Below are 26,669 nucleotides of genomic sequence, written 5' to 3' on the forward strand. Positions count from 1 at the left end.
TGGACTACTGGCATCCAAGACACCTTGGATACAGTCTGCAATGGCCTCTTGTCCAACAAGGTAATTAAAAAAAAAACCAAACCATAGATTTGTGAAATAGTTGTAATATAACCTTAAAGATATTTGTTTAAAACTCTAAGTTTTGCCATTATTGCAAAAATGCAACTTTTAAGAAATTAATAAGTAGGCAGATGCAGTAATCAGTGTCATTTGCATAGCACACATGGGGTGTTCAAGGTAGGTGAAATGGTCAGTATGGGAAATGAATTGGGGGAAAATTCTGAGGGGGTGATGACTCCAGCTGTTTTGAGCAGGGTTATTTATTGCCCAGCTGGTGCCTGTTACTCCCGACGTGGAATGCCTCCTCCGTGCTCTGTGTTGGTGCTCGGTGTCTGCACTGACTGCAGTCGCAGGCAATGCCATTCAAGGGCAGCTACGGCCCATGTGTTCAGCCTGAGCAGCCTTACTCATCAAGGTGCAAGCAACAGTATCAGATGGTTGTGGTTTCCACAGCAGGCGGATTAAAGGCTCTCACCGCCTCTTCTGAAAGCTGCCTTTTGCATTTGCGTGCCAGAAAGCAGATCTGACGTTACAGTAGTATTTTACAAGCACAGGATCTTGCAGTGCTTTGTGAGTGGTGGATGAGGTAAGAGAGTAAGGGAAGCTTTGTAATAAGGAAAGGGTGTTTGTCGGGTCTGTAATTTTTTTCTTCCCACTCTGGTTGAAATCTGAGATACTTCAAGCTTTGTTGCTAAGTTGTTCTGGTAAACTTTGGCCTCAGCAATAATTGTAATTTATTTTAAGCTTCTCTCCACAAAGAATGTGTGCATTTTTAAAGGGCAGATTATGGAGATCAGTCCCCTCTGTGGTAGGACGTTGTTCTCAAAAGATGAGACTTTATGGCACATAAAAGAAGAATTTGTTATTGATTCTGTGTTGAAATATTATTCTGCCTCCTCCCTACCCTACAGTCAAGAAAAACACATTCTCCTTCTTCAAGGAGCAGCCAACTCATTGCACGCTCTCAGTTTTCATGTAACCACAGTCTTAGAGTTTGTAAGGTTTTTTTTGTCCGTAGGAACAAATCTCTTAGGGATGCTTAATTTATTTTACCCCTCATGTTTAGTGTACTTCCTGTAGCTTCTAGATTGACTTGTCAAGCTGGTGGAAGCGTGCTCAGCCACCTGAGGTCTGCAGCTTTGAAAGCAATCACTTGCCACAGTGTGTTTGGTGCAAAAGAGGAGAGTTGCTGGTACATTCAGAGTGATCCCTGCTTTTCAGGATGCTGAGAAAGGTTGCTTTGAATGCACTAAGTGTACACCAAAACTGTTACTGAATGCTGCTATAGAAATTGAAGGATTTAGGGTCAAAAGTTGAGCATTCTTTAGCATTGTTTATTCATTGGTTATTTTTCACTGGCCTGTGTAATTAATTCAAGGGCTTCAGGCCATTTTCTGATCTCATTGACACTTGTGTCAGTGCAGCTTAATGCTGCTGAATACAAATGGAGATTTACATCGCTGTTGCTATTGGTAATAATCTGGCTCTGAAAAAGCTTAAATACCTGCAAGAGTAAAATAAAGCAAACACAAAACTACTGAAAGTGCTGTTGGGCACGGTCAAAGCCTTGGTAATTTGCAAGAGTATCCTTTGAATGGAAGCCCATTTTCCTGAGTGTCTGCTGGGATACTGTTTCAACAGCATCTGTAGTGCCTGCTCCTCACTTGTTACTAGTATAATCTCCTAAACCGATTTTAAAATATCTCTTCCTTTACTGTTTCTTTGACTTAAAATTTTGGCTTTGGTCCTAATTTGGAAAAAAAGCTCAGTTGTATCTCTTGGTCTGTGCCATTTTTTGTTAGATTTTATAGATAGGTAATTAAACAGGTGAGTTTCTCCAGTCTTTTTTTTTTTTTTCCTCTATCAGAAGTTTTCTTTTTTCACCCCCCAAAACTTCCACCACCTCTCTTTTTCTTGGTCCCTTTCCTTCCTACCTATAACTACTCATGGAATTGTAAGCCATTTCCCCTTCTATGGTGTATTGAATTTACTCTGTTTAGGTTGAGTCTGTTCTGTTTAGATTTATTAATGCTTTTTTAGGAAGGTCCTGACAATGAATGGCTTCCTTTCTTCTAGACGCCAGTTTTAAGCAATTTTTTTTGTTGCATACTGTCATGTAAATACCAGATGCATTTTATGTCAGAAGTTACCATGTTTCATGACTGTCTTGGGTTTCAACTGCAGGTATTCCAGAAAGAAGAAATTGAACCCTTACAAGTGAAACAACAGGAAGTAAATTGGTTGGGTCAGGGCCTTATTCAGAGTGCTGCTAAAAGTACCAACACAGAGAACCTTGAACATGACCTTGAAGATGTCAACACCCGATGGAAGACTCTTAATAAGAAGGTTATTATCTTGTATACTATTCTGCTTTTGTTGTGGTCTGCCTTTTGATTATTTGCTTGCTGATATCTTTCAAAATACAGGAAATTAAATATTCACTAAGAATATGAATTATATTTACTTTACACAATCGCTTTGTTTGTAACTCTAAGGATAAAATTTCTATCACTAATAGCCAGAGGTGTTGCTGTCATTTATAAGGTTTTGCCAAACTTTCTCTAGGTCTGTCCTTGATTTTTATTCAGGAAAGACTCACAGAGTCATGAAATGGTTGGGGTTGGAAGGGATCCCTGGAGATCCAGTCCCACTTTCAGTCATTTGCATATTTTTTCACTTTGTTGTATTTGCTCATGTACACTGTTGTACCTGCACAGTGCACAGGGCAAAGATACAGCCCAGCTTTGCATGACTGGGGGAATGTTTCCTTTACCTTTAGGACTGTATTGCTTGAGACATCAGAAAGTACCACTGCTTTGAAAAACTGGCTGTAGATGTTTTTCTGTACTTTTCAAGAGTCTTCTTTCAGCAGTAGATGCTGTTGGAAAATGGAAAGGGTGGAAAGTAGGAATGGTGCTCAACTTCTGTTCTCTTCCTGAAGGAGTGATGCAGCAGAACCAGAGACACCTGCAGTTCACCTATTTGCCTTCTCCTTTCCTATTTTTATTTCTCATTGATGGCATTATTGGCCCTTATTAAGAGCTGCTACTTTGGATTCCTGGCTCACTCTATAAAGAAAATAAAGACCGTTTGAAATGCAAACATCCCATCAATATATTTCATAATGCCGGAGCTGTATAGAGGAGTATCTTGTGAGGAATTGCTAGAGCAGGCTGATATACTGGGAGTCTGTTTTTTTCATTGGATGTCTCCAGCCCCACGAGATTGATGCTGAATTGTGGCATAGTGCTTTTATGAATAGTTACTACAAAAATGAGAGTATTTATTAGTGATATTGACAGATGTTCCACAGGTTTTGGCTAATTATTTCATAGAAATAAAATGAGTAGGTGAGATCCTCTGCTGCTTTTTCAGGTTGCCCAGCGTGCTGCGCAATTGCAGGAAGCTCTTCTCCACTGTGGGAGGTTTCAGGATGCCCTTGAATCTCTGCTTAGCTGGCTCATTGATACAGAAGATCTTGTGGCTAATCAGAAACCACCATCTGCTGAATTCAAAGTTGTCAAGGCGCAAATACAAGAACAGAAGGTAAGTGAAATGGTTTCAGAATCTCTCTCCTTCCACTGGATCAATGAGAATAAATTCCTAGTCTTTGGCAAAGCATGATATCTGTTCAAGTGTATTATATTACACTGGAGTGTGCTGAGGTGTTTAAAGGAGCCATCTGTTCAAAACTCAGGACTTTGTCCAGGGTTGGGAGAAGTGCTCATCGTCTGGGATATAAGACAGAGAGTGATACTATGCAATCTGACCTCTGGTTAGAATTATTAACATTATCTGGAAAGGATGTTAAAGATCCACTGGAAAAAGAGAAAGTGTAAAAGGTAGGAAATAAAACCTAGTAAATTTTCACTGTAATACTTCCAAGATAAGATTGCAGATTACAGATTTAAATACTTGGCTCTCAATCTTGATTTGATCATTGTTGGTAATTAGTTGGAGTCCCATTGGGAAATGGCCTGTGCTAATGTACAAACGCTATCAGTGTCATCAACTCTGGCTATTTTAATAATGGTTATAGAAAAGAATGATAATATAGCTGATAAAACATACAATGCATGCAGCTGGACTGTGTGGCCCACTGCCACCCAAAGATTTAAACAGAGTTATGGCCAGTCCAGGTTGTCATCTTGGGATTCCTGCAGTGGCAAAATGTTAATGTTACCAAAGGCACCTAGGGAATGGAGGAGGGGAGGATTGTATACAGAGGCATATTTTTTTCTTTATGGAGAAGTTAATGTACTACACTAGATTGGTGAACCCAATCGCATCTCATACAAGTGATGAGTTGATTAGACAATAGTTTTAGTATCTATTTTCCCATCTCTCTATGTTTCAGAATTACCTCTGTGATGCCAAATCTAGAAGGGCATGCAGTTTTCCCACAAATGTTCCTGTAAAATGTAACTTAATTCTAAATAGCTGGATTACTTCAAGGGTATTAAGTAGAACTTTTTCCTCTATATGTTCACTTTTTGGGCTGCCACACGTCCTTAGCTCAGAGAAACCAGGGATGTTTGGGCTTCATGAAACTCCAGTATTCTTAGGAAAACAACTGAGAAACTAAAATGAGCCTGCGTTAGTCAGGGAAGGGGTTTATGTTTGTGGTATGTGTGTCTCTTTGATTAGCATTGTTCACACTTTTATCACAATATAGGCATTGTGGTTTAGTTTTTACGTTTTTTGTTTTAACGGCTTTTCAAGAAGTCTACTGTTGTTGCATTTGTATTATTGCAATATTTCTTAATAACCTGGTGCTTGATTGCTTTCTCTATAGCTTCTCCAGAGGCTGCTGGATGACCGCAAGCCTACTGTTGAAGCAATCAAGCGTGAAGGGGAGAAAATTGCAGAGTCAGCAGAGCCTGCTGATAGAGTGAAAATCTTGAAACAGTTGAGTTTCCTGGATAGTCGATGGGATGCCTTGCTCAGTAAAGCTGAAACAAGGTATTTGAAATTCTTTCATGGATTTTAAAAATGTAGACATAGCATGTGATAGATGTTTAGAAGCAGCATGTGGAACTCTATAGTGTGAAGTACTATCATTCTTTTAATTACATTACTTCTTAGTCTCTTGATATTGATATAATGGGTCCTCTGAAGGAAAAGTGGAGAAAAATGACCTGAAGAGACCTAAAGCTCTTAAAAAAAAGTTTTGTCTAAGATGTGACAATCTACTAGGATTAACTACATATGTATCTTCTGAATATTTTATCTCTGTTAGTTAATTAGAATGCAGGTGTTTTGATGCAGGAACACATTTTGCAATAGAGTAAAGTGCAAATTTTACACCTAACAAATAATAATGGTATTACCTTGGAACTTCAAAGTCCTGACTTGCTGCTACAAAGAGGGGGTACTCAATTTTTTCCTTTTTTTTTTGGATATCACCTACACAATTAGTTTCTGCGGCTTAGAGGTCTTCATAATGTCAGTTGCAAATGCATGCAAGGTGCTGAGCTCCCTTAGTTTTCAAGGGGAAAAAGGACCTTTAAAGTATGTAGGTATATATTCCAGCAACACAGAAAGCCCTATCTCCTAAAAGACATTGCAGTCCAATTCAAGTTCCAGTTAAAAAAACTCAAATGAAATCCATGCACATAGTATCTATGTAAACACAGACTTACATTTATGAGTTGTTGTCAGTGTGTAAAATACCTGTAAAGTGATGAACTGTAAAGTGTCTTTGAAGAAATCTGTGTTGGAAGGGCTACTGAACGTGTTTTCTGGGTAAGGATTTGAGAAGGACAGTCTTTTTCAGAGTAGAGAGAAGAGTGCATGAGACATAGCCTGAAAAAAGGCACATAATTGAGAGTCAGAGAGGACTTGGGAAGTTGAAGAAAACAAATTTGAAGTGCACAGTGAAGCTTTACAGTGAAGAACAAATGGTTGTGTTGGTACTTCAAGTAGTATTGAGCTCACCTTACCTCTGTTGTCTTCTATTCCTTCTGGAAGCCTCTCTTTAGCTGAACCTGTTTTGTTACCTCATACTAATAATAGGATTATTTAATTAGTCAACCACTAATAGACCATTATTTCCTTCTTTTTTTTTTTTTTTATTGAAGGAATCTGACTCATTAGCTGGGGTAAATGTTAATGTCATGTTTAATTTAATAATATCTTCCCAGTCTGATGACATCTAATTACAAATGAAATTGCAACTTTTTCCAAGCCATCCATTAGCTGCAAGCTTGTCTCCATTGTTCTTTGGCTGGTCTCTAGAAATGAAGAAGGAATTTGAGAATGATGTTGAAAACAATGTAGAGTACCCCGCAGAGTGTTCCATGGCTAAGTATGTCAAGTCTACCTTGTTTATAAGCCTTGGAAAGCACATATAAATGTAGCTTTTATCTGGAACGAGATCCTTGTTTGAAAGACGATATTGTGATGTTTTCATGTAGAACAAATCTCCTAAAAGTCTGCTTGAATGACATTTGTTCAGCACTGCTTGTAGAGAAGTCTTTGCTGTAATCAACAGTCTTCTCTGACATGTAATAATCTGAATGACAAATGTTTTAGATACTGCTTTTCTGTTTTGGAGGTCAAGTTTCTGTGCTTTATTAGTGTTGTCTCACTAACTTCATTGAGAGCTTTTATCCAGGACAAGAGATGAAATGTAGAACGAAATAATTCTGTTCTCATTGAAAAAAATGTTTAAAGACATTTTACAACACCGAAGAAGCATGACAGTGTGTTCTCATTCAGTAAAGCCTTTGCCTAACTTAAAACATGTATAATAGTCAAGGGAATGTAACTTCTCTCTTTAAGACAGCTGGAGACTTGAGAACTATCTTAACTGGGTGTAAAACAATGTTTTGATAAATTCAGTGATAGGTTATTTTTAGCAAAAAGTATATTAATAAAGTGATATTATTTTTATTTGCAAAACTGGTTTATTAGCCAAATACCTTGGAGGTGTTTGTTTGGTTGGTTGGTTTTAATTTTGATTTTTACTTTACCTTGCTTTTCATTGAGTATGATGGATATACATCTGTTTCATTTGGTGACTGGTTCTTACAATGAGATGGAATTATTTCTGGGTTTTTTTCAAAGGATTCAAGGGGCTTTTTTCCATTATTAAAACTGTTTCACACTTACTTCATTACAAAAATTAACCATTCCCTGGGTGTATGGATAGGAACCGTCAGCTGGAAGGCATCTCGGTGGTAGCACAGCAGTTCCATGAAGCTCTGGAGCCCCTGGTGGAGTGGCTGACAACCACAGAGAAGAGGCTTGCAAATGCAGAACCCATTGGAACGCAGGCCTCCAAACTGCAGCAGCAAATTTCTCAGCATAAAGTAAGATACAAACCACTCACCTGCTTTGGTCATTCTTTTTAGATGCTTCTGTAAAGCACAACACAACTGGCAAAGCTGTGGCACTGTACTCATTTTACCATACTGTTTCATTTTTTTTCACTTGTAATTTAAGTTTTATATATTTATGTTGACAATATGTCCTTTTTTGTTCAATTTTTATTGAGTTCCACTTATATTTATTTTATGTTTTTCTGATTTTCTTTTCCATTATTCTTCATTATTTAAAATAAAATATAGGCCCTAGAAGATGATGTCCTAGCTCACAATAAGAGTTTACATCAGGCCATTAGCGCTGGTCAGTCTCTAAAGACTATGAGCTCCAGGGAAGATAAAGATATGGTACAGGAAAAGCTAGATTCTGCTCAGGCACGATACATTGAAATTCAAGAGAAGAGCAACAGCAGGTCTGAACTTCTCCAGCAAGCTTACAGCAATGCTCAGATTTTTGGGGAGGACGAAGTTGAGTTGATGAACTGGCTGAATGAAATCCATGATAAACTGAACAAATTGTCAGTCCAAGATTGCAACACAGAATTGCTTGAGAAACAGCACTCTGAACTACTGGTATTTTGATTTCTGTTCATTTCTTATTTAATTCATGTTTTTAATTTGATTTATATCCCCATACTACATTTATTTTCATTAATATTTCTGGTTTAAAATGTCAGTCTGATTATTCTAAATAAAGATACTATATTTTGTTAGGTCTGTGCTAACATAAATGACCTTTATTCTTAGGATCTTCAGGAAGAGATTCTTCTTAGAAAACAAAGTGTTGATTTGGCTATACAAAATGGCTTAGAGCTTCTCAAGCAAACAACAGGTGAGAACTTAGATAAAACTATAATTTTTCATACTTTTACTTGGAGATACTAAAGAAAATTAAAGTGAAACTTGTAAATATGGTTCATATTTACTGGTTAAAGCAATCATAGTTGTTTATTTTAATAAAGGTTTGAGGTTGAGGTAGGTTATGTTTTGGGATCAATTTTACTTTTAATGTAAGTGAGCAAAAGCCCTTTTTTGCCTGTAGAGAATTTAGCCCTTGAATCCTTTTATTATTTTTAGTGGAAAATTATTTTAGTGAACCTGCATTCCATTCCTAATAGCGAGTTATGGACATTACTCATAATGGAGGGCTGTTTGGCAGTGGACACAGTGAATTCCCTGCAGGCATCCACAGATGAACAAGATATTAGACTACCTATTACTGCAAGGGGAAAGCTTCATCCATGGGAACTAATGCTGTGGGAAGGGTTGCATTCCAGTTCTATACAATGTATCTGTTTTGTAGATCAACATCTCTCCAGATTTTCTAGTACTTGTAAAGTTCTTGAACCCTTTGAGACATACATATGTTTGCACAGGGTGGTATTATCCTTTTCTGTTCCAAACTTTGACACTGTGTGTAGTCTATAAAGAAATCTGAATGTTCCTAATAAGGCTAATAAATTTCAATGCATTGTTTTTCTTTTAGCCTTTTGAGTTCTGTTTCAAATGGACAGCAATGAGGGTGAACTGTGATTGAAAGTCTAATTAGTAATAGGTAGATTTATTTTTTTGTTCTTTACATTTTCAGTAACAATTTTATATCTTTTATTTGGCCTTTATAAGAAGTGTTTTGAGTATAAGGGTGGGGTTTTTTAAGAACATTTGTATTAAATATTGGATTTAACTCCTTACTTTCTAATAGTTCAGTAAAGCAGAAAAAAGACAGAAGGACCGATCCTGAACTGAGGTAAACTTTGTAGATCTGTGGGCTTTACTGCTGGTAGGACAATTTACAGCAGTTGAAGATTGGCCTTGTCACCTTGTTTGGGTTATTTTATAAATTAAATACTGAGGTTTCTGTAATACGTGGTGTTCGGGATTTTATTTTTTTGTTGTTGTTGTGGTTTGGGTTTTTTTTTCTTTTTAATATTTGTGATCACAGGAAATAACATCCCTTTGATATTTTAGGTGATGAAGTTGTAATTGTTCAAGATAAACTGGAAGGCATTAAAGCGAGATACAAAGACATTACAAAATTAAGTTCTGATGTATCCAAGACTTTAGAGCAGGCTCTGCAGCTTGCAGGCCAACTGCACTCAACTCATGAGGAACTCTGCAAATGGCTTGATGAAGTAGAGATGGAGTTACTTTCATATGAAACTCAAGTACCAAAGGCTGAAGAATTAAGCCAAGTACAAGAAAGACAAAAAGTAGGTTTTAGAACCTGTGAATTATTTACTGCTCTGTGATTCGGTGAGGTTTTGTGTTAATTTACGCTTGATGTGGAATAATTTTTTGAATAATTTTGGCATCAGATCATTTGACTAAATGTAACAGTAGTTAAGAATCAAACTCCCTTTCCAGAGTCATGTGTTATGATCACTTATGAAATTGGGCTGAGGTTTATTTTTAGTACAAGAGAAGCACTACATTTTCATTTTATTCAAGGACCTACCTAAGACTGGGAAACCTCATAAGTTGTCAAACAAAGTTATTTTAGTTCTTTAGCTGTGGCATGGCTAAAATCTTGTAAAGTGTCAGTATTTTAAACATATATTACTAATTTTGTTTTACAAGATTTATTTCAAAAGAAAAAATGTAGTATAAGCTCCACAGTATGGAAAATGTTGAGGGGGGAAGCTTAAAAAAATTCTGTTGAATTTCTTTAATAGATGGGCAGTTCTGTACAGGTAAAGTCTCATTCCCTTGCGTGAATATGTGCTTGAAATTCTATCCAGTTATTGTTCATTGCAGAAATCATTTGAATTCATCGTATTTTGCTATACTGTGTGCTGATTTCATTTGCTGATGACTTAGTTCTTTATGGAGTTGCAGTTTGCAACCATCCATTAGTTTTATTTTCTTTGGATGCTTCATGAAGTACTAACAATTCTTAGAAAATTTTCAGATGGTCATACTGACTAGAGAAATATATTTAGGTTAGATTCTGTGGAAAATTCTCTTACGAATTACCTACCTTTCTGTCAAACAACTTACAGTATCAAAAAGCAAATACATCTTAGGTGAAAGTAAGTATTCTAATTTAGCCCTTTGGTTTGTGTGGAAAACAGTTCTCAACTCATGGGGTAGTTGAAAGTATGAAGAAACTGCAAGCTGTGTATGTTCCGTTCATATAGTGCCATGTTTAAATGGTTTAATTGTTTTAAATGTCCTTTTACAGGAGCTGAAAAAAGAAGCAAAGAACAACAAAGGCTTACTGGACTCTCTGAATGAAGTTGGCAGTGCCTTCCTGGAGCTGGTGCCATGGAGGGCCAGAGAGGGGCTAGACAAGATGATAACAGAGGACAATGAACGTTACAGATTAGTGAGTGACACAATCTCTCAGAAGGTGGATGAGATTGATGCTGCCATCCTGAGATCCCAGCAGGTACTGAAACTGTTCTTTGGACAGTAACAGTCTCTGGCCATGTGTACTTGAACAAAAGCTGTCCTTTAATAATGTTGCCAAAAGTTCATTATACTTGAGCAGCAAAAGGCCCACTTGAATAAAATGGGACTCCACTGTTAAGATATGAATGCCAGAAATGTGTTAATCTGTATGCTTTTGTAGCTCTCTCCCTTTCTGTGGATGCAAACAACAGTATTTTAGCTAAAATTGGTGTTACTACCCTGTGGCTCCTCAAGTTGGAGTTTGCTTAAGAACTGAATGGCTGACATCTTTTATACATCATGTTGTGTTAAATAAAATATGGTCCAGATCCTGAGCCACCTTTTCTGGATGTGGCACTGATATTGCTAGGTTGGCCACAGCTTTTAGCATCAGCTGCTTGTCTAGCTCATCTGTGCATTACAAAATTAACAGCTGGATGACCTTGTTCCAGCTGTAGTGGAGGATTTAAATAACACTTGCTTTTATTGATATCTACAATGCTTTTCTTCTTGGGGCCCAAAACCTGAGTTATTTAATATGTGGAGGTTTCTGTACATGCACAGAAGTATATATGGATACACTTTGAGAACTGGGCTCTAATTTTGTCGCTAAGTAGTCTCATATTTAAGCCTGCTTATAAATACATTGTGAAAACACAATCTTCCAGTGTCTGCCTACAGTTCAGGCATAAAAATGCTGGTGGAGATTTCTACTTTTGCTATATAGCTCCCATAAACAGTTGTAACAGGACAAGGAGAAAGTTTGTGTGATAATTTCAAAATTTGCCATAAACTGACTAAAAGAGACTGTCAGTAATTCAGATTTTCTTCTAAGTGAGCTTAAAAATAAGTACAAGTTTCTTTTTAAGGGGTTTGCTAATTAATATTTTCTTGTCTCATTAACCTGATCTTCAAAAATGAAGGGTGATTTTTTTTTTAAATGAGTAATGAGGTGAGACAGAAGATTGTATTTTGGCTCTCCTTCAGATTTTCTGAGTTCCATGACTATGTTGCATCCTCTAGCATAAGTTGAGCAGTTTCAGGTGCAGACATGAAAAGTTCAGAGCTGCTATTTCACTAGCTAATGTTGCAAAGGCACATTGCACTCTCATCCTGCATACCCCTAACCTCCACTTCAGCCAACCCACATCACCACAGTAAACTCCTACACACTATATCCTGTGATAAGTTTCAGGTGCTTAATATGCTTCCAGTAAAGGATAAGCTACTTCCCATTTAGCTATGCAAAATAAAAAGCATTTTTGAAAAAGCTAGTGCTCTTTTAAATTTGCCCTTGGGCCACTTCTTCAAGTGCCTATACTATTAAGAAGTTTTGGGTAGAGGACAAAGCTGCTGAGAATACAAGGGTTTGGTAGGAGTAAGTGTGGGTTTCATGATAGATGTTCCTGGACCAAGGCGAGGGGTGCAGCCAGCAACACAGATGGTTAGGCATAATGGCTTCATGTTGTGAATGGAAGCTGGAAGACTAACAGACAGATGGAATGCCCAGGGTTTTTAACTACCTGGGCAAAATGGTCCCAGACTGGTGGATTTATCTTAGAGATAAATTCAGCTGCATGGTTTAGTCTTCATTTCTCAAGACTGTGGGCATTGGTGGGGTCCTCTAGTGTAGGAGTCCTGTGTAGAAACACAAGGTCATATTCTGCTTTGGGCTTACTTGTTCTTCACTCTAAAGCAGCCATAGAGAGTGCTTTAGAAAGCATTCTTGGAGAAAATCACAGCATCATCACATTCAGCAGTCATTCCTGGTCAGAAGAAAAAGTACCACAATGAACTATGCTTGGTTAAACTGGACAGGGATTAAGTAGACGATTTTATAGTGACTGAAAGTGTAGCTCAGGGCTCATAAGTAACTGCCATGTATAATGGGAATAAAACATTTCAAATTTTGGATGCAGAGAGTACCAATTTTATGCTTTTTATTCCTTTATGTTGTTTTTAAGCATCACAAATTGGAAATCCTATACTTTTAGCAAATTGAGTTTAGAGTTCTGTCCTTCCTCAATGCTATTTAACTTGGAAGTTTCACTGCCATGCCTTGATTTTGTTATTTCCATTAAATGTTTCCTCAATATTACTTACGTACCTATGAATATTTGGTATCAGGAAGTCACACTGCAGTTAGTTTGTACATCTAACAGATTTGAAATCATCTTCTCCCTTGCTATAGTAAATAGCTGGGCTTCTGAAGAACTTGATTGTGAACCGTAGTTTCTAAAGGCAGGATTTAACTACCACTGGTACATGTGCTTCATGCTAACGTTTATGGTACTGATTGTTTCAGAACATACCTTTCTAGTAGGATGTCACAATATTTAGGACAAGTCTTACTTTCTCTTACTTTAAATGAGAAATGACATATAGTGAAAAAGAATGATGTGCTCTTTCATGTCACAAATGGATTGTAAAGTCTGAAAAAGATTGACTCATAAAGAATGAAATCTCAGAACTGCATCTTTTGTTTTGTGGGACTCATGATTAACCACTAAGACAAGTCTGAGTTAGTGACTAACATGAATTCCAGTTATATTAAGGAGCAGGGCTGTTATGGACCACAGCCATAAAGGCACAGACCAGCATATTTTGAAGACAAGTGGGACTGAGAATGTTCAGAAAAAGACTTCTGAGGAAAATGTGGGCATCAATAACACAAGAAGCTGGTTGTGACCTAAAACATCCTGACAGACTTTCACAATAATTCAGAGCTATATTAAGTAAGGTTCAGGTAATTTCGGGGAGGAGCCAGAGTTTTAACTAATTAAATAAATAAATTCTTAGTAGTTTCTACAATGTGTATCTGATACATCCCATGTAATTCTCTATGGCTTAGGCTCAAAGCTGCCCTGATTGAGTACTGCAACATGTGTGTGCTAAGATGCATGCCTATCAACTTGATCTGAAGAGAGAATGTATGATTTATTTTTTTTAATTTGGTCTCACATTTCAGAAGACTTAGATCCCCACATGCTTCTTTTCATGGTTTTCTTTTCAAATTAGTAAGAAACAGGTCCTCTCATTACATTAGTGCTTTTAGGTAATTTCTAAAACACTTAAATGTTGACTGATTGTAGTCAGAAGTCAATCTTTTAGGAAAAGGACTGTCTGCACCCAAATGCTCAAAAAAAATTTTACATTTAACCCGAGGCCTAGATTTGGATGAAATCTTGTCTTCTCTAAATTTGGTGAGGTTTTTGCACCAACTTCATTGAACTGTGATTGTTTTGCCCTGATCATTTAATACCAACACAGCTCTTCAGATTAATAGGGTAACATCAAACAACTGTGTCTCAGGATAATTGCAACACTAGCAGTAAGAATAAACACAGAGATGAAAAAGACATGTGAAAGAAGAATAAAATGAAAACAAGCAGTCTAGTTAAAACTGAGATTATTACCCATTTTTATTTTCTTATGACTGTTAGAGGGCTGTAGGCTTTGGAAAAAGTATTTGCTTCTGTTGCTTTGTTGTGCTTATGAATTAGGCTGCTTGTATTACAATCTCAGAACAATTTTGGGCATTGTATTTCATTTATATAAAAACCTCAAATGGAAAGTGAGCTGCTATCTTTCTAAAAATTCAAAAATATGCTATTTAACTTTTTTTTTCTTTAAATTTTTTGAAACAGTGATTCTAATTTCATGTCTGTAGAACTGCTGAACTAATTCTTGTCTCCCTCATTTAGTTTGATCAAGCAGCTGATGCTGAATTTGCCTGGATTGCAGAAACAGAAAAGAAACTGATGTCTCTGGGTGATATTAGGCTTGAGCAAGACCAGACCACTGCTCAGCTGCAAGTTCAAAAGGTAAAAGAAATGCATTTCCAACTGTCATGTTAATTATTGGCCGGCACACTCTCCATCTAGAAAATGTACTGGCATGATTTAATTTTCAGTCCATCATAATTAATGCACTTCAAAACCAGTTTTTGCTCCAAATACTTTTTTTCTTATTATTATTATTCTAACCAATTTTTATTGTGTTTCAAGGCTTTTACCATGGAGATTTTAAGGCACAAAGATACTATAGATGAACTTGTTAAATCTGGGGATAAGCTTATGAAAACATGCACTGAAGAAGAGAAACAGATGATGAAGGTAAAGTCCCTTAAATTGCAGTTACAGTGGTAGATATGCAGACAATATATAAGTAGAAGGATTCCTATTGTGTCTTTTTAAAAATATTAATGCAAAAGCATTAATTACAGTCACTTCTACTCTGAGGATTGTAATACTAGAGGAAATGCTGTTGAGTATTGCTCTCCTTCCTTCAGGATGTTAAAAGAACAAACACTGTGTACTTGCTTCTTTGCCTGACACTAATTTGGAGCGCCATTTATCATCTTCATCCATAGTAAATAGCATTTTAGCCTATAGATGACTGAGTGAAGAGGTATTACTCATCTGGGTTGATGTGTGGAATCTGGCAGTTTATCTTCTGAGTTCCTTTGGGTCAGTGATGCTCTGGGCGTGAGCATTTCTGTGCCGAATTCAATGGCTGTGAATCTCCGTGTGTATCTTTACTTTCATATCTGCTGATTTCCATGTAGACTTTGCTTGCCAAGATTATTCCATCCTGTCACAGCCCATGAAAGGCATTCTTATGGCTTTGTTTATTACACACAGACACGGTGAGCCCAATGTCAGGGCTGCAAACATACAGATGGATTTTTCATGTTGGCATTTAGGAAGGATTAGTTGTGGGGTTGGGATTTTTTTGCTAAATTACAGTGAGACTGGATATGTTGTAGATTTAGTCCTTCCAATCTGTGAAAAACAATGCCTCAGTAATTGTGTTCTGCTGCAGGATCTCTAAATTTGATTTTCTCTTAAGTGAATTTAGAATAGATGAGATGTTCTGTCTATGAAACTGTAGTGATAAGGCAGAGCAATTTTGTGTGAGTCTCCACTAAATATGTTTATTTGTCAAAAATATTGTATATCTGTGTGTTAAGGTTATGTTCTGTCCTCTGGATAGCATCTCTATACTTAATTTACATGCAAGACATAACAAATGAAAGGATAGCTTGTTCTGCCAAAAAAAAAAAGCTTCTTCACGTTCACTGTCTTGCTTATATGTAGTTTTTCCAAGGCTAGGATTTATGTGCTTTGTCACATACAATATTTCATAAACATGATAACATGGGCAGTCTTCCACAGGAAAAATGTATAGCTAGTAGATACTTTCTTTTATTATCACATGCCCAAATACAGTAAATTTGTAATGTATAAGCCTTATAGTTCTATCACTATTATCTATGTTATTAATGGTAATAGATTCTCATTAAATAATGTATGCTAACCTGGAAAATAATGTTTTGTGGTTTCTGTAAGTTTGTAAACGACAGTCACGAGAGTATATCCTATCATCTTGCCAGAGTGAAAAAAAAACCACCAAAAACCCACCGAACCAAACATCCCAACAGATTTTATGTATTGTTCCTTGCTTTGATTCAGAAATGCTGTGGAAGACTTAGTTTCTGCCAAGTGTCACTGAAGATAAGTGTCTGCAGTAAGGAAGTTGGGCTAAGATCTGCAGTCAGATCGTTTGCAGCTTGACTAGAAGCTCTATGAATAAAGTGTTATTTGTAAATATCAGTATTATTAAATGTATTCTAATTATTTTGCAAGTACTCTGCCAAATTCTGATCTCCCTCATTGTTGAGTATGTCCACCTTAAACAGTGATACTGTAGAAACTTCAAAACTGCAATGTTATTCACTGTAAATTGGTACTATAATTGTCAAAGATGTTTAGAAATGAAGGTAATAGACACACAAAAATATACTTTTAAAAAATTAATATTATTTTACAGAAAAAAATTGAAAGCCTCTTACAGAAATATGATGCAGTCTGTCAAATGAACTCGGAGAGAAACCTCCAGCTGGAACGGGCTCAGTCGCTGGTTAACCAGTTCTGGGAGACTTATGAAGAGCTTTGGCCATGGTTAACTGAAACAGAAATGATCATCTCTCAGCTTCCTGCTCCAGCCCTTGAATATGAAACTTTAAAGCAGCAACAAGAAGAACATAGGGTAAGCATTTTGCCAGTGTTGAAAAAGGTAGAGTTAAAAACCGGGAAATCTTTTGCTTAGAACTGTGGAGTACTCTTCAAAATTCTTAAAACACAAACAGATACTCTTCTGTTGGAAAAAAAAAACAAAAACAACTTAAATAATAATACAGAGTAAATACATTTTCAGTCATGTCTCTACTGTTTACCAAACTGTGCATGCAAGCAAGAGTCTCTGGGGAAGGCAGCAAGTGATGTATAAGCATAAAAGAGGGCTAAAAGGTAATAGTTGTCATTGTACTGAGGGAACTGAGCACATAAAAGTTATTAGTTAAGTATATTTAAAAGTACACATTAATGTCAGTATTGGAACAAACCAAACCCATAAACAGAAAGAACAGATATGGGATGTTAGAGCAAGAAACATAAGGGGGGGGGGAGGGAGGGAACAGTCTGTTTACAGATATGGACATATGCTGATCTTATGTATGTATAAAAAATTTGGCTTTTGTTTCATTGGTAACATTGAAATCAAACTTAGCTGAGTCAGGAAGATGAACAATTAGAGGGTCAAGAATTGATTGCTTGGGCACCATGCAATCCCATAGTAATTTATCATGTCAAGAATGTTTGTTTCGTAATAATTAAAATAAATGTTTACCATAGCATCACAAAATAGAAGCAACAGTGTTGTACACTGGCCACTGCATGGGTTCTCTTACATGGATATATAATCAGTTTGGATAAAAATTAAGGTGCTTCACAGGTGACTGCTTGTATCACATGGAATCAGATGTATCCCACGGGGGTTAAAAACCTGCATGTTTTGGCAGATGCAAAACCTGTATGGCCACTGGAGATACCTGCTTCTCCCTGCTAAGCATAGAGTAACTAGTGTTCTTTTCATTTTAGCTGCCTCAATTAAGTGACTCAAGTTAGATAGGATGAACCCTGGCTTCAAAGTCTTGTTTACTTTGAGACCAGCTAATGCAATGTGCCACTCTTATGGACTGGTAAACACCAGGTTCACTCATTTGTCTTCCTATTATGTCCAGAATGAACAAACATGTTCTGTTAAGACTAGCTATATAACATAAGCTTTACAAACTACCTTGATTAGTCACTGTGAACCATATCATGCTTGCTTTACTTACAGGATTGTTCCTCATGTACTTTAATCATGCTGCTTCTATAAGGAGCCTTTCAGATGAGCTTCTATTTTTGCTTTTTCCCCAGGCTATGCCATTAGCTGAGATTTGTTTGTTAAATAGAAGATTAATGTCTTTTAACACGTAATCTGCTCTGAAACGCTTGTTTACTAGAATTGTTTACCCAATAGTATGTCATGGAGAAGACCAAATCATTTATTGTTCTGTTAAAAAGAAGAAGGAAAAAAAAGTAGTTCCCAATGTGAATTGAGAACCTAATGTTTCTGTTCTGTTGTATTTACTGATTTACTGTATTTATCCTTGTTCCAAGTTGTGGAATTCATAGAGTTGATTCTGTGTGAGTTACATGCAGTTAGTTTGGTTTGAAATGAGCTGTTGGCAGAGTATTAGCGTAAGGTTTAGACCCAGAAATGCGTGCTCTTGTGGCCTTATGTCAAGTCATCTCTTTGTGCTCAAAAGTAGAACATACAGAATTATTTTCTAAAAATTTTCAAACTGTTCTTAGTTTCTCCTTTTCCTCCTGTCTGCTAATCAATATTATTTTTCTTGTGGCAAGCCTTACAAACAGAGTTACATTCAAAGTAAGTAGTTAGAGTTGGGGGGGGGGTTATTTTCATTGCTGTTGTGTCATTGGGGGACTGAAGAGTTGTGGTCACTGTCTTTCCAGTCTCCTCAACGTCTCCTCTCCTGGGGAGGAGCAAGGAAGAAAGCCAGCATCTGGATTCCTTTTAAGGGAAGGACCATAGTTGAAGAGAAGAGAACTTATTTACACTGAGACTGATACAGGCTCTTTTCTGGGTCTTCATTAATTTAAACAAACTCTCAACTGGGAGAAGCAGTGCATGTACCTCTTGCATTCCTGCACTGGAGCTGTGCATGGAGTTCACAGCACTGAGAGGGACAGTGCCTCACAAGACTGGGATTTTTCTGAGAAGGGAGAGATTAAATGAGAAAGTAAATAAAATGACAGAAGGATGGGGCTACTCACACAAGGAAACCCGTTTCCCTTTTGTCAGTTCTATGGGCGCAAGCAAGAAAATCTGAAATCCTTAGACAACTTGGAAGACACCTTGTGACATTTCCATTCCTCAAGCCTCTGCACAATTTTCACTTCTGGGGTGGATGATGGGAAGGAATAGACAGCTGAGGTCAAATATAATTCACTTACACAGTGTTTAACAAGTAATTAGTAAGTTCAATAATAGTGCTGTTATGAAGACAGAGGGGTCTTGTGGCCAGAGGGGGAGACTGATAAACAAGGTTGATTGGTCTCTACTGATCACCCTTGCTTGTCCTTTTGACCTTTTCACCAATTTCTTTGACCCTCTCTTGTGCTGGTTTCCACTTCTTAAATCAAGGTAATTTGAATTAATTTTCTTGCAATGTTGGTACCTCTCTCTGTGATGTTCTTCAATGAAAGGCTTTGCAGCAAGTGACCAATATCAACATGAAAAGTATACATGTGGTGGTGTTACGCCCATGTCTGGAATATCACTGCCGTTTCTGTCATTATAGGTCCTAAATACGATGGGCAACGTCTGTTGTTAGCATCATATGCATAATTAGCATCTTATATTTTGCCTGTAATCATATGTCCTACCAGAGTGTTGCACAGGCCTTTCCAGTGTGTCTCTAGTTCTGATGTTTTATGCCTGGATAGTTCTGTGTTGGAATGGGAATGATCACTGGCAAAGCAGTCATTAACTTTATTTCTGCTTTACATTAAGACGAAAGGTATTTGTTTGGAATTTCTTGCCAGCTGGATGTGTTGGAAGTGTGGACAGTTGTAATGTGGTGGTGCAAGGGTAAGAAACTGATAAGTTGTTTCATTTGTTGTAGCAACTGCGTGAGCTGATTGCTGAGCACAAGCCTCATATAGATAAGATGAACAAAACTGGGCCTCAGTTGCTGGAGCTGAGCCCAGGAGAAGGCTTTTCTATCCAAGAGAAATACGTGGCAGCTGACACCCTTTACAGTAAAATTAAGGAAGATGTCAAAAAGCGAGCACTGGCACTGGACGAAGCCATTTCTCAGTGTACCCAGGTATCAATTTAAGTTTAAAGTATAATTGGGTTCATTCAACGGAAGAATACACGTTGTCATCTTACATGCATATATCAAGACTAAACTGCTGTTTTATCTGGATTTTTTCAACCTAATGGTCTGTGAATGTTCATATCAGTGCTAATGGCGTGGATTTTTCTGTATCTTGAGAGGTTATAATTTTATATATTGGTCAGTATTATGACTTTGCAGCTGCTGAAAAATGTTACAGCTGCTTAACTTTGAAGTAAAAGATCTAGTGGTCTAAAAATGTGGGATTTGATTTTCACTTTCATTTTCTCTTACTGGTCTGTTAGTTGGTGCTTCGTTTATAAACAAATGTCACTTTTGATCAGTTAAATTTGGTATATTTATTTCTAGGAACTGGCAGCTGTAGTAAACAGTTAGCAGTGAACTAGTGGGTAGTTAAGCAGTGGTAGTAGCATTGGCTCTTCGCGGCAGACTCCGAAGAACTTAACGTTAGATGTCACAAAATGTCATCAGCATGAAACTCAGGTCAAGTCCACAAAAACTGCATATTCTAGATTCATCAGCCTATGAAATGGACTTCAGTAGAGTATTGCCAAGTGTCTTATTCTAGCAACCATTAAATATTGGGTTAATTGTCAATAAATCCACATAGAAATTATTTTACTTGACCCCGGATTCAGAAAAGAATTCAGTAAAACTTTGTACATTAACCCATACAAAAACCTGAATAAAAATGCTTTGTTCTATACTGCTGTTTTTATAGGAAATTTCCCTTTTTTTTCTCAGTTCACTGGAAATTAAGTACTGTATTCTGCTTAGGTCATAAATACTAAATAAAGAAATACACCTTGAAGACCTTACAAATTCTACATTCTAAGTAATTTTTTGTCAGGTCTTTATAATTAATGTCATATTCCTAGCCCCTGCAGCTGAATTTAGGAATGTGAGGCAAAACTAAATGATACCAAATGTCATCCTGCTTTTGAACTTGTTATAGACATTACATGCTATATATATATTTAACGTACAAACTTTCAGTCATTATAAACACCTTCCTTATTCACACCTCTAAAATATGCCTGATTATTTAGATCCTCTTTTTTTCTTTGTCATAAATGCTTTGCCCTCTCCATGTGTGGAGCTGCCAATTTGAAAATCAAGATATTTGCTTAGTATTAGAGTCCCTGTTTTGAATGTGATAGATCAACATGTTGTACTGGCTAAGTACAGAAAGCAAGAATTAGAAATGCATTCTTTTCTAACGCCTAGAATATAATCAGATGTTGAGAAATTACTGAATTATTTATGCAATACTTTATGGTTCATTTTATATAACTAAATGTATATGCAGATGGCAAAGCAAAACATTCTAATGCCCGCAGAATGTAATTTTATATAATCTTTTTTATGAAGATATGTGAATATATATTATCAGATATCTGAACTATGATGTCTGTGTCAGTTTGTCTAGACAGTCCTTGAAGGGCAATTATTTAACTCTTCAGGTTTTAAATTATATTAAATTGCACTATGTATCAAAGGAAGGACATAATGTATGAAGCTAGAATGAGAGATTGTAATGACTTGCAATTTCTTCCTTTTAAGTTCTAAAGCACTTTGTCTCATTCACTGAAGTTGAGTACAAGGAGGCCCATTGAATGCACTGACAACTTAAAAATGTAATACATGTCCTAAAATTAGACCCAAATATTGCCAATTTAATTTCGGTTTTTATAACTTTTGTAAGGTTTTGTTGCCACAATCAGTTTCTCAGAAGTCTTGAATGTGGGAAGGCTACTTTTCTTTCATAACACATTTTGTTGGCTTCTGTGATATTCACACTTCTAATAAAAACACTGAGGCCCATAACATTAGTCACAGAGTCTGATTTGAAGCGGGTTGTATGGTGGGAAAAAGTAATTATATTTATATTCCCTGTGTTCCTTTGAATAGAAAGGATGTAGCCATTTGTTTACATAAGGTAATCTTGTTTTGCTGTGTTCTTTCTAGCATCATTTCCAAATGTTGTCAGGAGTGCTTTTATAATTGCAAAATTAAATGCACCCACAATTTATTGATTTCTTTCATTTGAAAGGGGCATGGTAGTGCAAGATATTTAGGAATCTCTATTAATACAAAAGCATATAATAAAGGCTAACTTTGGACCTATCCCAAAGTCTGAACCACGTTAACACAGCTGTAATTGAGTTTCTGAGCACCTACCTGGGCTCAGTCAAACATGGATGGATGTAGTATATACACTGTTGCGTGCTTTTAGTTGCAGAAAGTAACATACCATTACTGCACTAGCAAGCACCACCTGGCCACTAACAAATGTCTTTTTGCACAACCTTACATACAAAGCCTTAATCTGAGGTTGTATATCAGTATGTTGGTCCCAACAGAAAGTGCATGTTTTTAATAGTAAGGTACATATCTTTCTAAAATGATGAAGTCAGAAAGCCATGGCTCTCTAAAGCTACAAACTACTATGACTTTCACAGGACTAAATCTAAGTGGATTCTGCCATATGTATAGTACCCTCAGAGGGAGTGCCTCAGGACTGAGCCCAAACTAAATAGTAAAATTCTTGAATTTGAGAGAACGTACCATTTTGCAGGGGTTTTTTTTGTAGTTTAGATATTAAAAGAGCCTAGAGGGAGGTATTGCAAGTTGCACATACATGTGTTGGATAGAGATGATAATTTTAAAGTACCTTTTTCAAAGGTAATTTCAGATGCCCTTTTTTAGTTTGCTGTTTTGGTTTTTTGTTGTTTTGGTTTTTGTGGTTTTTTTTCTAATTTTCTGCCGTTTCCTTCTGTCCTTTACCACCCTCCTAGTTTCATGACAAGATAGATCCAACTCTCGAGAGTCTGAAGCGCATAGTTGAACGTCTGAGGCAGCCGCCTTCGATCTCGGCAGAGGTTGAGAAGATTAAAGAGCAGATCAGTGAAAATAAGAACGTGTCCGTGGAGCTGGAGAAACTTCAGCCAGTGTATGAGACACTGAAACAGAGAGGGGAGGAAATGATTGCTCGCTCAGAAGGCGCTGATAAGGATATATCTGCTAAAGGTAGTAGACTGAGGAAACTTTCATGTAGTGGAATTGCAGTAAGCTGCAGCATATAAAATTCTTCATTTCTGATGACCTCTAATCTGGGGAATGTTCTCCTGGAGAAGCTGCTAAAGATTCATAAAAACAAAGCATTCATTTAAAATAATTCATTGTGGAGATGACCTTTCTTTTATTTTTAAAGGCCATTGTGTTTGTTTCCACTTAACATTATAAGGATTCCTGCAAAGAAATATTTTAGACTCTAAATTTTAAAATGTACACATATGTTTCTGCCGTAGAACTGTAGAGAGATTTATGACCAAGAATTGTTTGCCAAGGTAGTAATCTAGTTCTTTTGTTGTTTAGCTGTTCAAGATAAACTAGACCAAATGGTCCTAATTTGGGAAGACATCCAGACCTTGGCTGAGGAAAGAGAGGCTAAACTGCTGGATGTAATGGAACTAGCTGAAAAGTTTTGGTGTGATCATATGGCTCTTGTAGCTACTATTAAAGATACTCAGGACTTCATTCGAGAACTGGAGGGACCTGGAGTTGACCCATCTGTAGTCAAGCAACAGCAAGAAGCTGCAGAGGTCAGTAGAAAGTATTTTCGTGACTTGAAGTACTTTATTTGAGGTATGCAGGGGAGAATATATTATTTTTTAAAGACTAAGAGGGATAATTGTGTAGAAATTTACAATAATGGTATCTCAAGAGTCTACAGTAAATAATACATATCAGTGCTTAATTGCAATGAGCATGCAACATGTGCTTGTCATTACATTTCCTTGTTTGTTTGTAAATATGTATATAATAACCATCTCACTGAGGCTTTTAAAAGTTATACATACTTGAGATTCCTCGAGTAATACGTAACATCTAAATGAAAGGGGTACAAATGTATGATGCTCTATGTATTATCCTCTAAGCCTGTAATTATCTATACTGATAGTTAAGTGTTTGAAGGCTGAATGATAACCTCTGTCATAGAAGACACTCTGATTAAAGAAATCAAATTTAAAACTTCCTGTTTATTTTTTCCATCTCATGCAAAATGATATCGTAAACCATTGTTACAATTTAGACTGATGTCAGCTCCTTTCATCTGACACTGCAAAGGAATGCTTATTTTTTAAGCATCCAGTTGTAAGTCCAAGTGACTTGAAAGAAAACAAAGGTGGAATCCTGCTGTGTTCTACTGTGAAAGCAAGTTATACATAGATGATTAAATTTAGTATTAGCAATGTTGGCTTTTTATTCTCCTTGTAGGCTGCTAAAGAAGAAATTGATGGACTACAAGAAGAACTAGAAGCAGTCGTGAGCCTTGGCTCTGAACTTAGAGCTGCTTGTGGAGAGCCTGACAAACCTATTGTCAACAAGAGTATAGATGAGGTATGGGAAATGCAGATGCTTAGGTCTGCTATGTGACATGCTTGCTCAACTGAAATTGGTATATTCCCCACAACCCCAACAAATTTTGAAAATAATAATTTTGTGGCAAAAGTGAGACACCCCTGAAGCCTTTGTGGTAAAGTAAGGTTTGCCTTTTGGGTGAATGAATCTTAGTTTAGATTAGAATGTACACACTGTTTTATTTCATTGATTTATTGTTTAGAACTTTTGTAAAAGATTTTTTAAAAAAAAAATACTCACTGATTAATATGGTAGGTGGCTATTTCTTGCAAAAGTAATCCTAGAATAAATTTTGGATGTATCTTGTTCATGCCAAGTGAGACATCTTAACTGAGACTATCCTGTTTGGATGACTATAAAGTACTTTTAATTTCTCTAGTGTTCACCAATGTATGATTCTTTTAAGATATGTTTATTATAGTGATGCAACTCCAAATGATTTGGTAGTATTTCCTCTATTAGCTGTAATAACTCTGTTAATAAAAATATTCAATCAGTATTGAAGTTTACAGCTTTTATAATCCAGAACCTCTACTGAATTCTGAAAGAAATTAATTTTGCAGTGATAGGGAGAACAAGAGTGTTAACATGGAATAAATGTGAACTATTCATGCTTAGTTTATTTGTATTATTGATCAGTGAAGAGTTAGTAGATGCACATTATATAGCAGTAAAATTCTTCTGTCTATTGGAGTAAATTGTGCTTACTTGCAGCTGAATTCTGCCTGGGATGCATTAAACAAAACATGGAAAGAACGTGTGGATAAGCTTGGGGAAGCTATGCAGGCAGCTGTTCAATACCAAGATGGACTCCAGGTAAGATGATGGGATGTACCTAACCCAGCCTTCAGTCAGTGGGATTTAATGTAGTTGTAGTAAAAAATGTCATGTGATTAGGTAGGTGACAAGTAATGCACTGTGGTTGTAGTGACTATTGTCTTCAGCAGGCAGGGTTTTTTTCTAAAGATTGGTTGGGGTTGGTTTGTTGGGGTTTTTTTGCATTAAAGAATATGTATGTTGGGTTGTTTTCTTCATGTCCATATATTGCATTGTGTTTAGATTCAAAATTAATGTCCCTTGTTTGTTGATAAGAGCAGAGGATTTTTGGCACCACACATTCATAGTAGTTGTGCTCACATTTTCTTGTGATAGTCAATGCTTCATATGGTAGGCAGGTTGAAGCTGTGACACATCTTTGTGGTCTGAAAGGAGCAGAGTACAGGTCTGTATACGCACTTGCTGCTATTTTCTTTGAGTGGAGGACAGTTAAAGCACTTGAATTTTATTCTACCTTTTTTATAAGTAAAATGTTTGAGTATTTTAAGCAAAAATATTATTAACATAACGTTGCTAGACCATTGTACTTAGTATAACTTATCACAATACTTTAGAAGATGATTCCTTTTTTAAATTGTAGGTAAATATACCAGCAGTTTTAAGATATCTTGTACATTGTGCTTCCTAGAACTGATGAAGTTTAAAAAAACCAGAGGGATTGTACTGTACATGACCTTTAAAGGTCTCTTCCAACTCAAACTATCCTTTGAATCTATGATCTTTTGTCTTTATATACTGCTGGGTTTTTTATAGTTGTTTGGTTGGTCGGTTTGGTTTGGTGTTGTTTGGTTTGTTTGTTTTTTCTTGGTGGAATTACCGTTTTCCCTGGTTCATTTAATCTTTAAAATTGGAATTTCACATGACACTGAGGGCAGTTACTTCTCTGGTGCAGATCAAGCAGCAGAACACTCCTTAATGCAACATACCTATTTTGCAGTGTACCATCACTATGGATTTTTCTCTGGGTTCTCCTGTGTTCCTACTGTGCAGAGATTGACTAGGCAGTTAGAATCATCACCATTTGGTTTAAGTGCTTTCTGTTTCCTGTGGCTGTACATGGTACATCCTACAAGCTTGGTACTTTGTGAATGAACTGTATTTAAGTGCTGTCTTACATTCATTTCAATAGAAAATATGAAAAGTATTATGAACAATTTGTTAACTACAGCTGCCTCACCCTCTTGAGCACGTTGGGCATAATTCTCCTTTTCTTAGGGAGCCACATAGCAATGGGCAGCTCCAACGAGTTATCCTAAGCATTTCTCCATGATGATATCTCCACAGATAACAGGCAGGTGGAAAAGGGCCTGGTAGAGGTGTTTTTTCCCTTGTGCAATTACTCAGATTGATGCAGCTGT

At 36.7% G+C, this 26,669-nt stretch overlaps 1 protein-coding gene across 7 annotated transcripts in view; it reads left to right on the plus strand.

Moving 5' to 3' along the window:
- The window catches only part of DST (dystonin), a 291,637-nt gene that overhangs the window by 222,197 nt on the left and 42,771 nt on the right, over nt 1–26,669 (plus strand). For all 7 annotated transcript variants that reach the window (XM_069011406.1, XM_069011407.1, XM_069011403.1 and 4 more), the window contains 16 exons: nt 2,245–2,406; nt 3,436–3,606; nt 4,856–5,022; nt 7,214–7,373; nt 7,632–7,958; nt 8,133–8,217; nt 9,354–9,595; nt 10,567–10,773; nt 14,480–14,599; nt 14,783–14,890; nt 16,608–16,826; nt 19,813–20,016; nt 22,848–23,079; nt 23,428–23,654; nt 24,331–24,453; nt 25,189–25,290. In XM_069011406.1, the coding sequence (XP_068867507.1) occupies nt 2,245–2,406; nt 3,436–3,606; nt 4,856–5,022; nt 7,214–7,373; nt 7,632–7,958; nt 8,133–8,217; nt 9,354–9,595; nt 10,567–10,773; nt 14,480–14,599; nt 14,783–14,890; nt 16,608–16,826; nt 19,813–20,016; nt 22,848–23,079; nt 23,428–23,654; nt 24,331–24,453; nt 25,189–25,290 (2,856 nt within the window). The remainder of the gene's footprint in view (nt 1–2,244; nt 2,407–3,435; nt 3,607–4,855; nt 5,023–7,213; nt 7,374–7,631; nt 7,959–8,132; nt 8,218–9,353; nt 9,596–10,566; nt 10,774–14,479; nt 14,600–14,782; nt 14,891–16,607; nt 16,827–19,812; nt 20,017–22,847; nt 23,080–23,427; nt 23,655–24,330; nt 24,454–25,188; nt 25,291–26,669) is intronic.

Source organism: Aphelocoma coerulescens, chromosome 3 (genome assembly GCF_041296385.1).
Source record: "Aphelocoma coerulescens isolate FSJ_1873_10779 chromosome 3, UR_Acoe_1.0, whole genome shotgun sequence".
Lineage (NCBI taxonomy): Eukaryota > Metazoa > Chordata > Aves > Passeriformes > Corvidae > Aphelocoma > Aphelocoma coerulescens.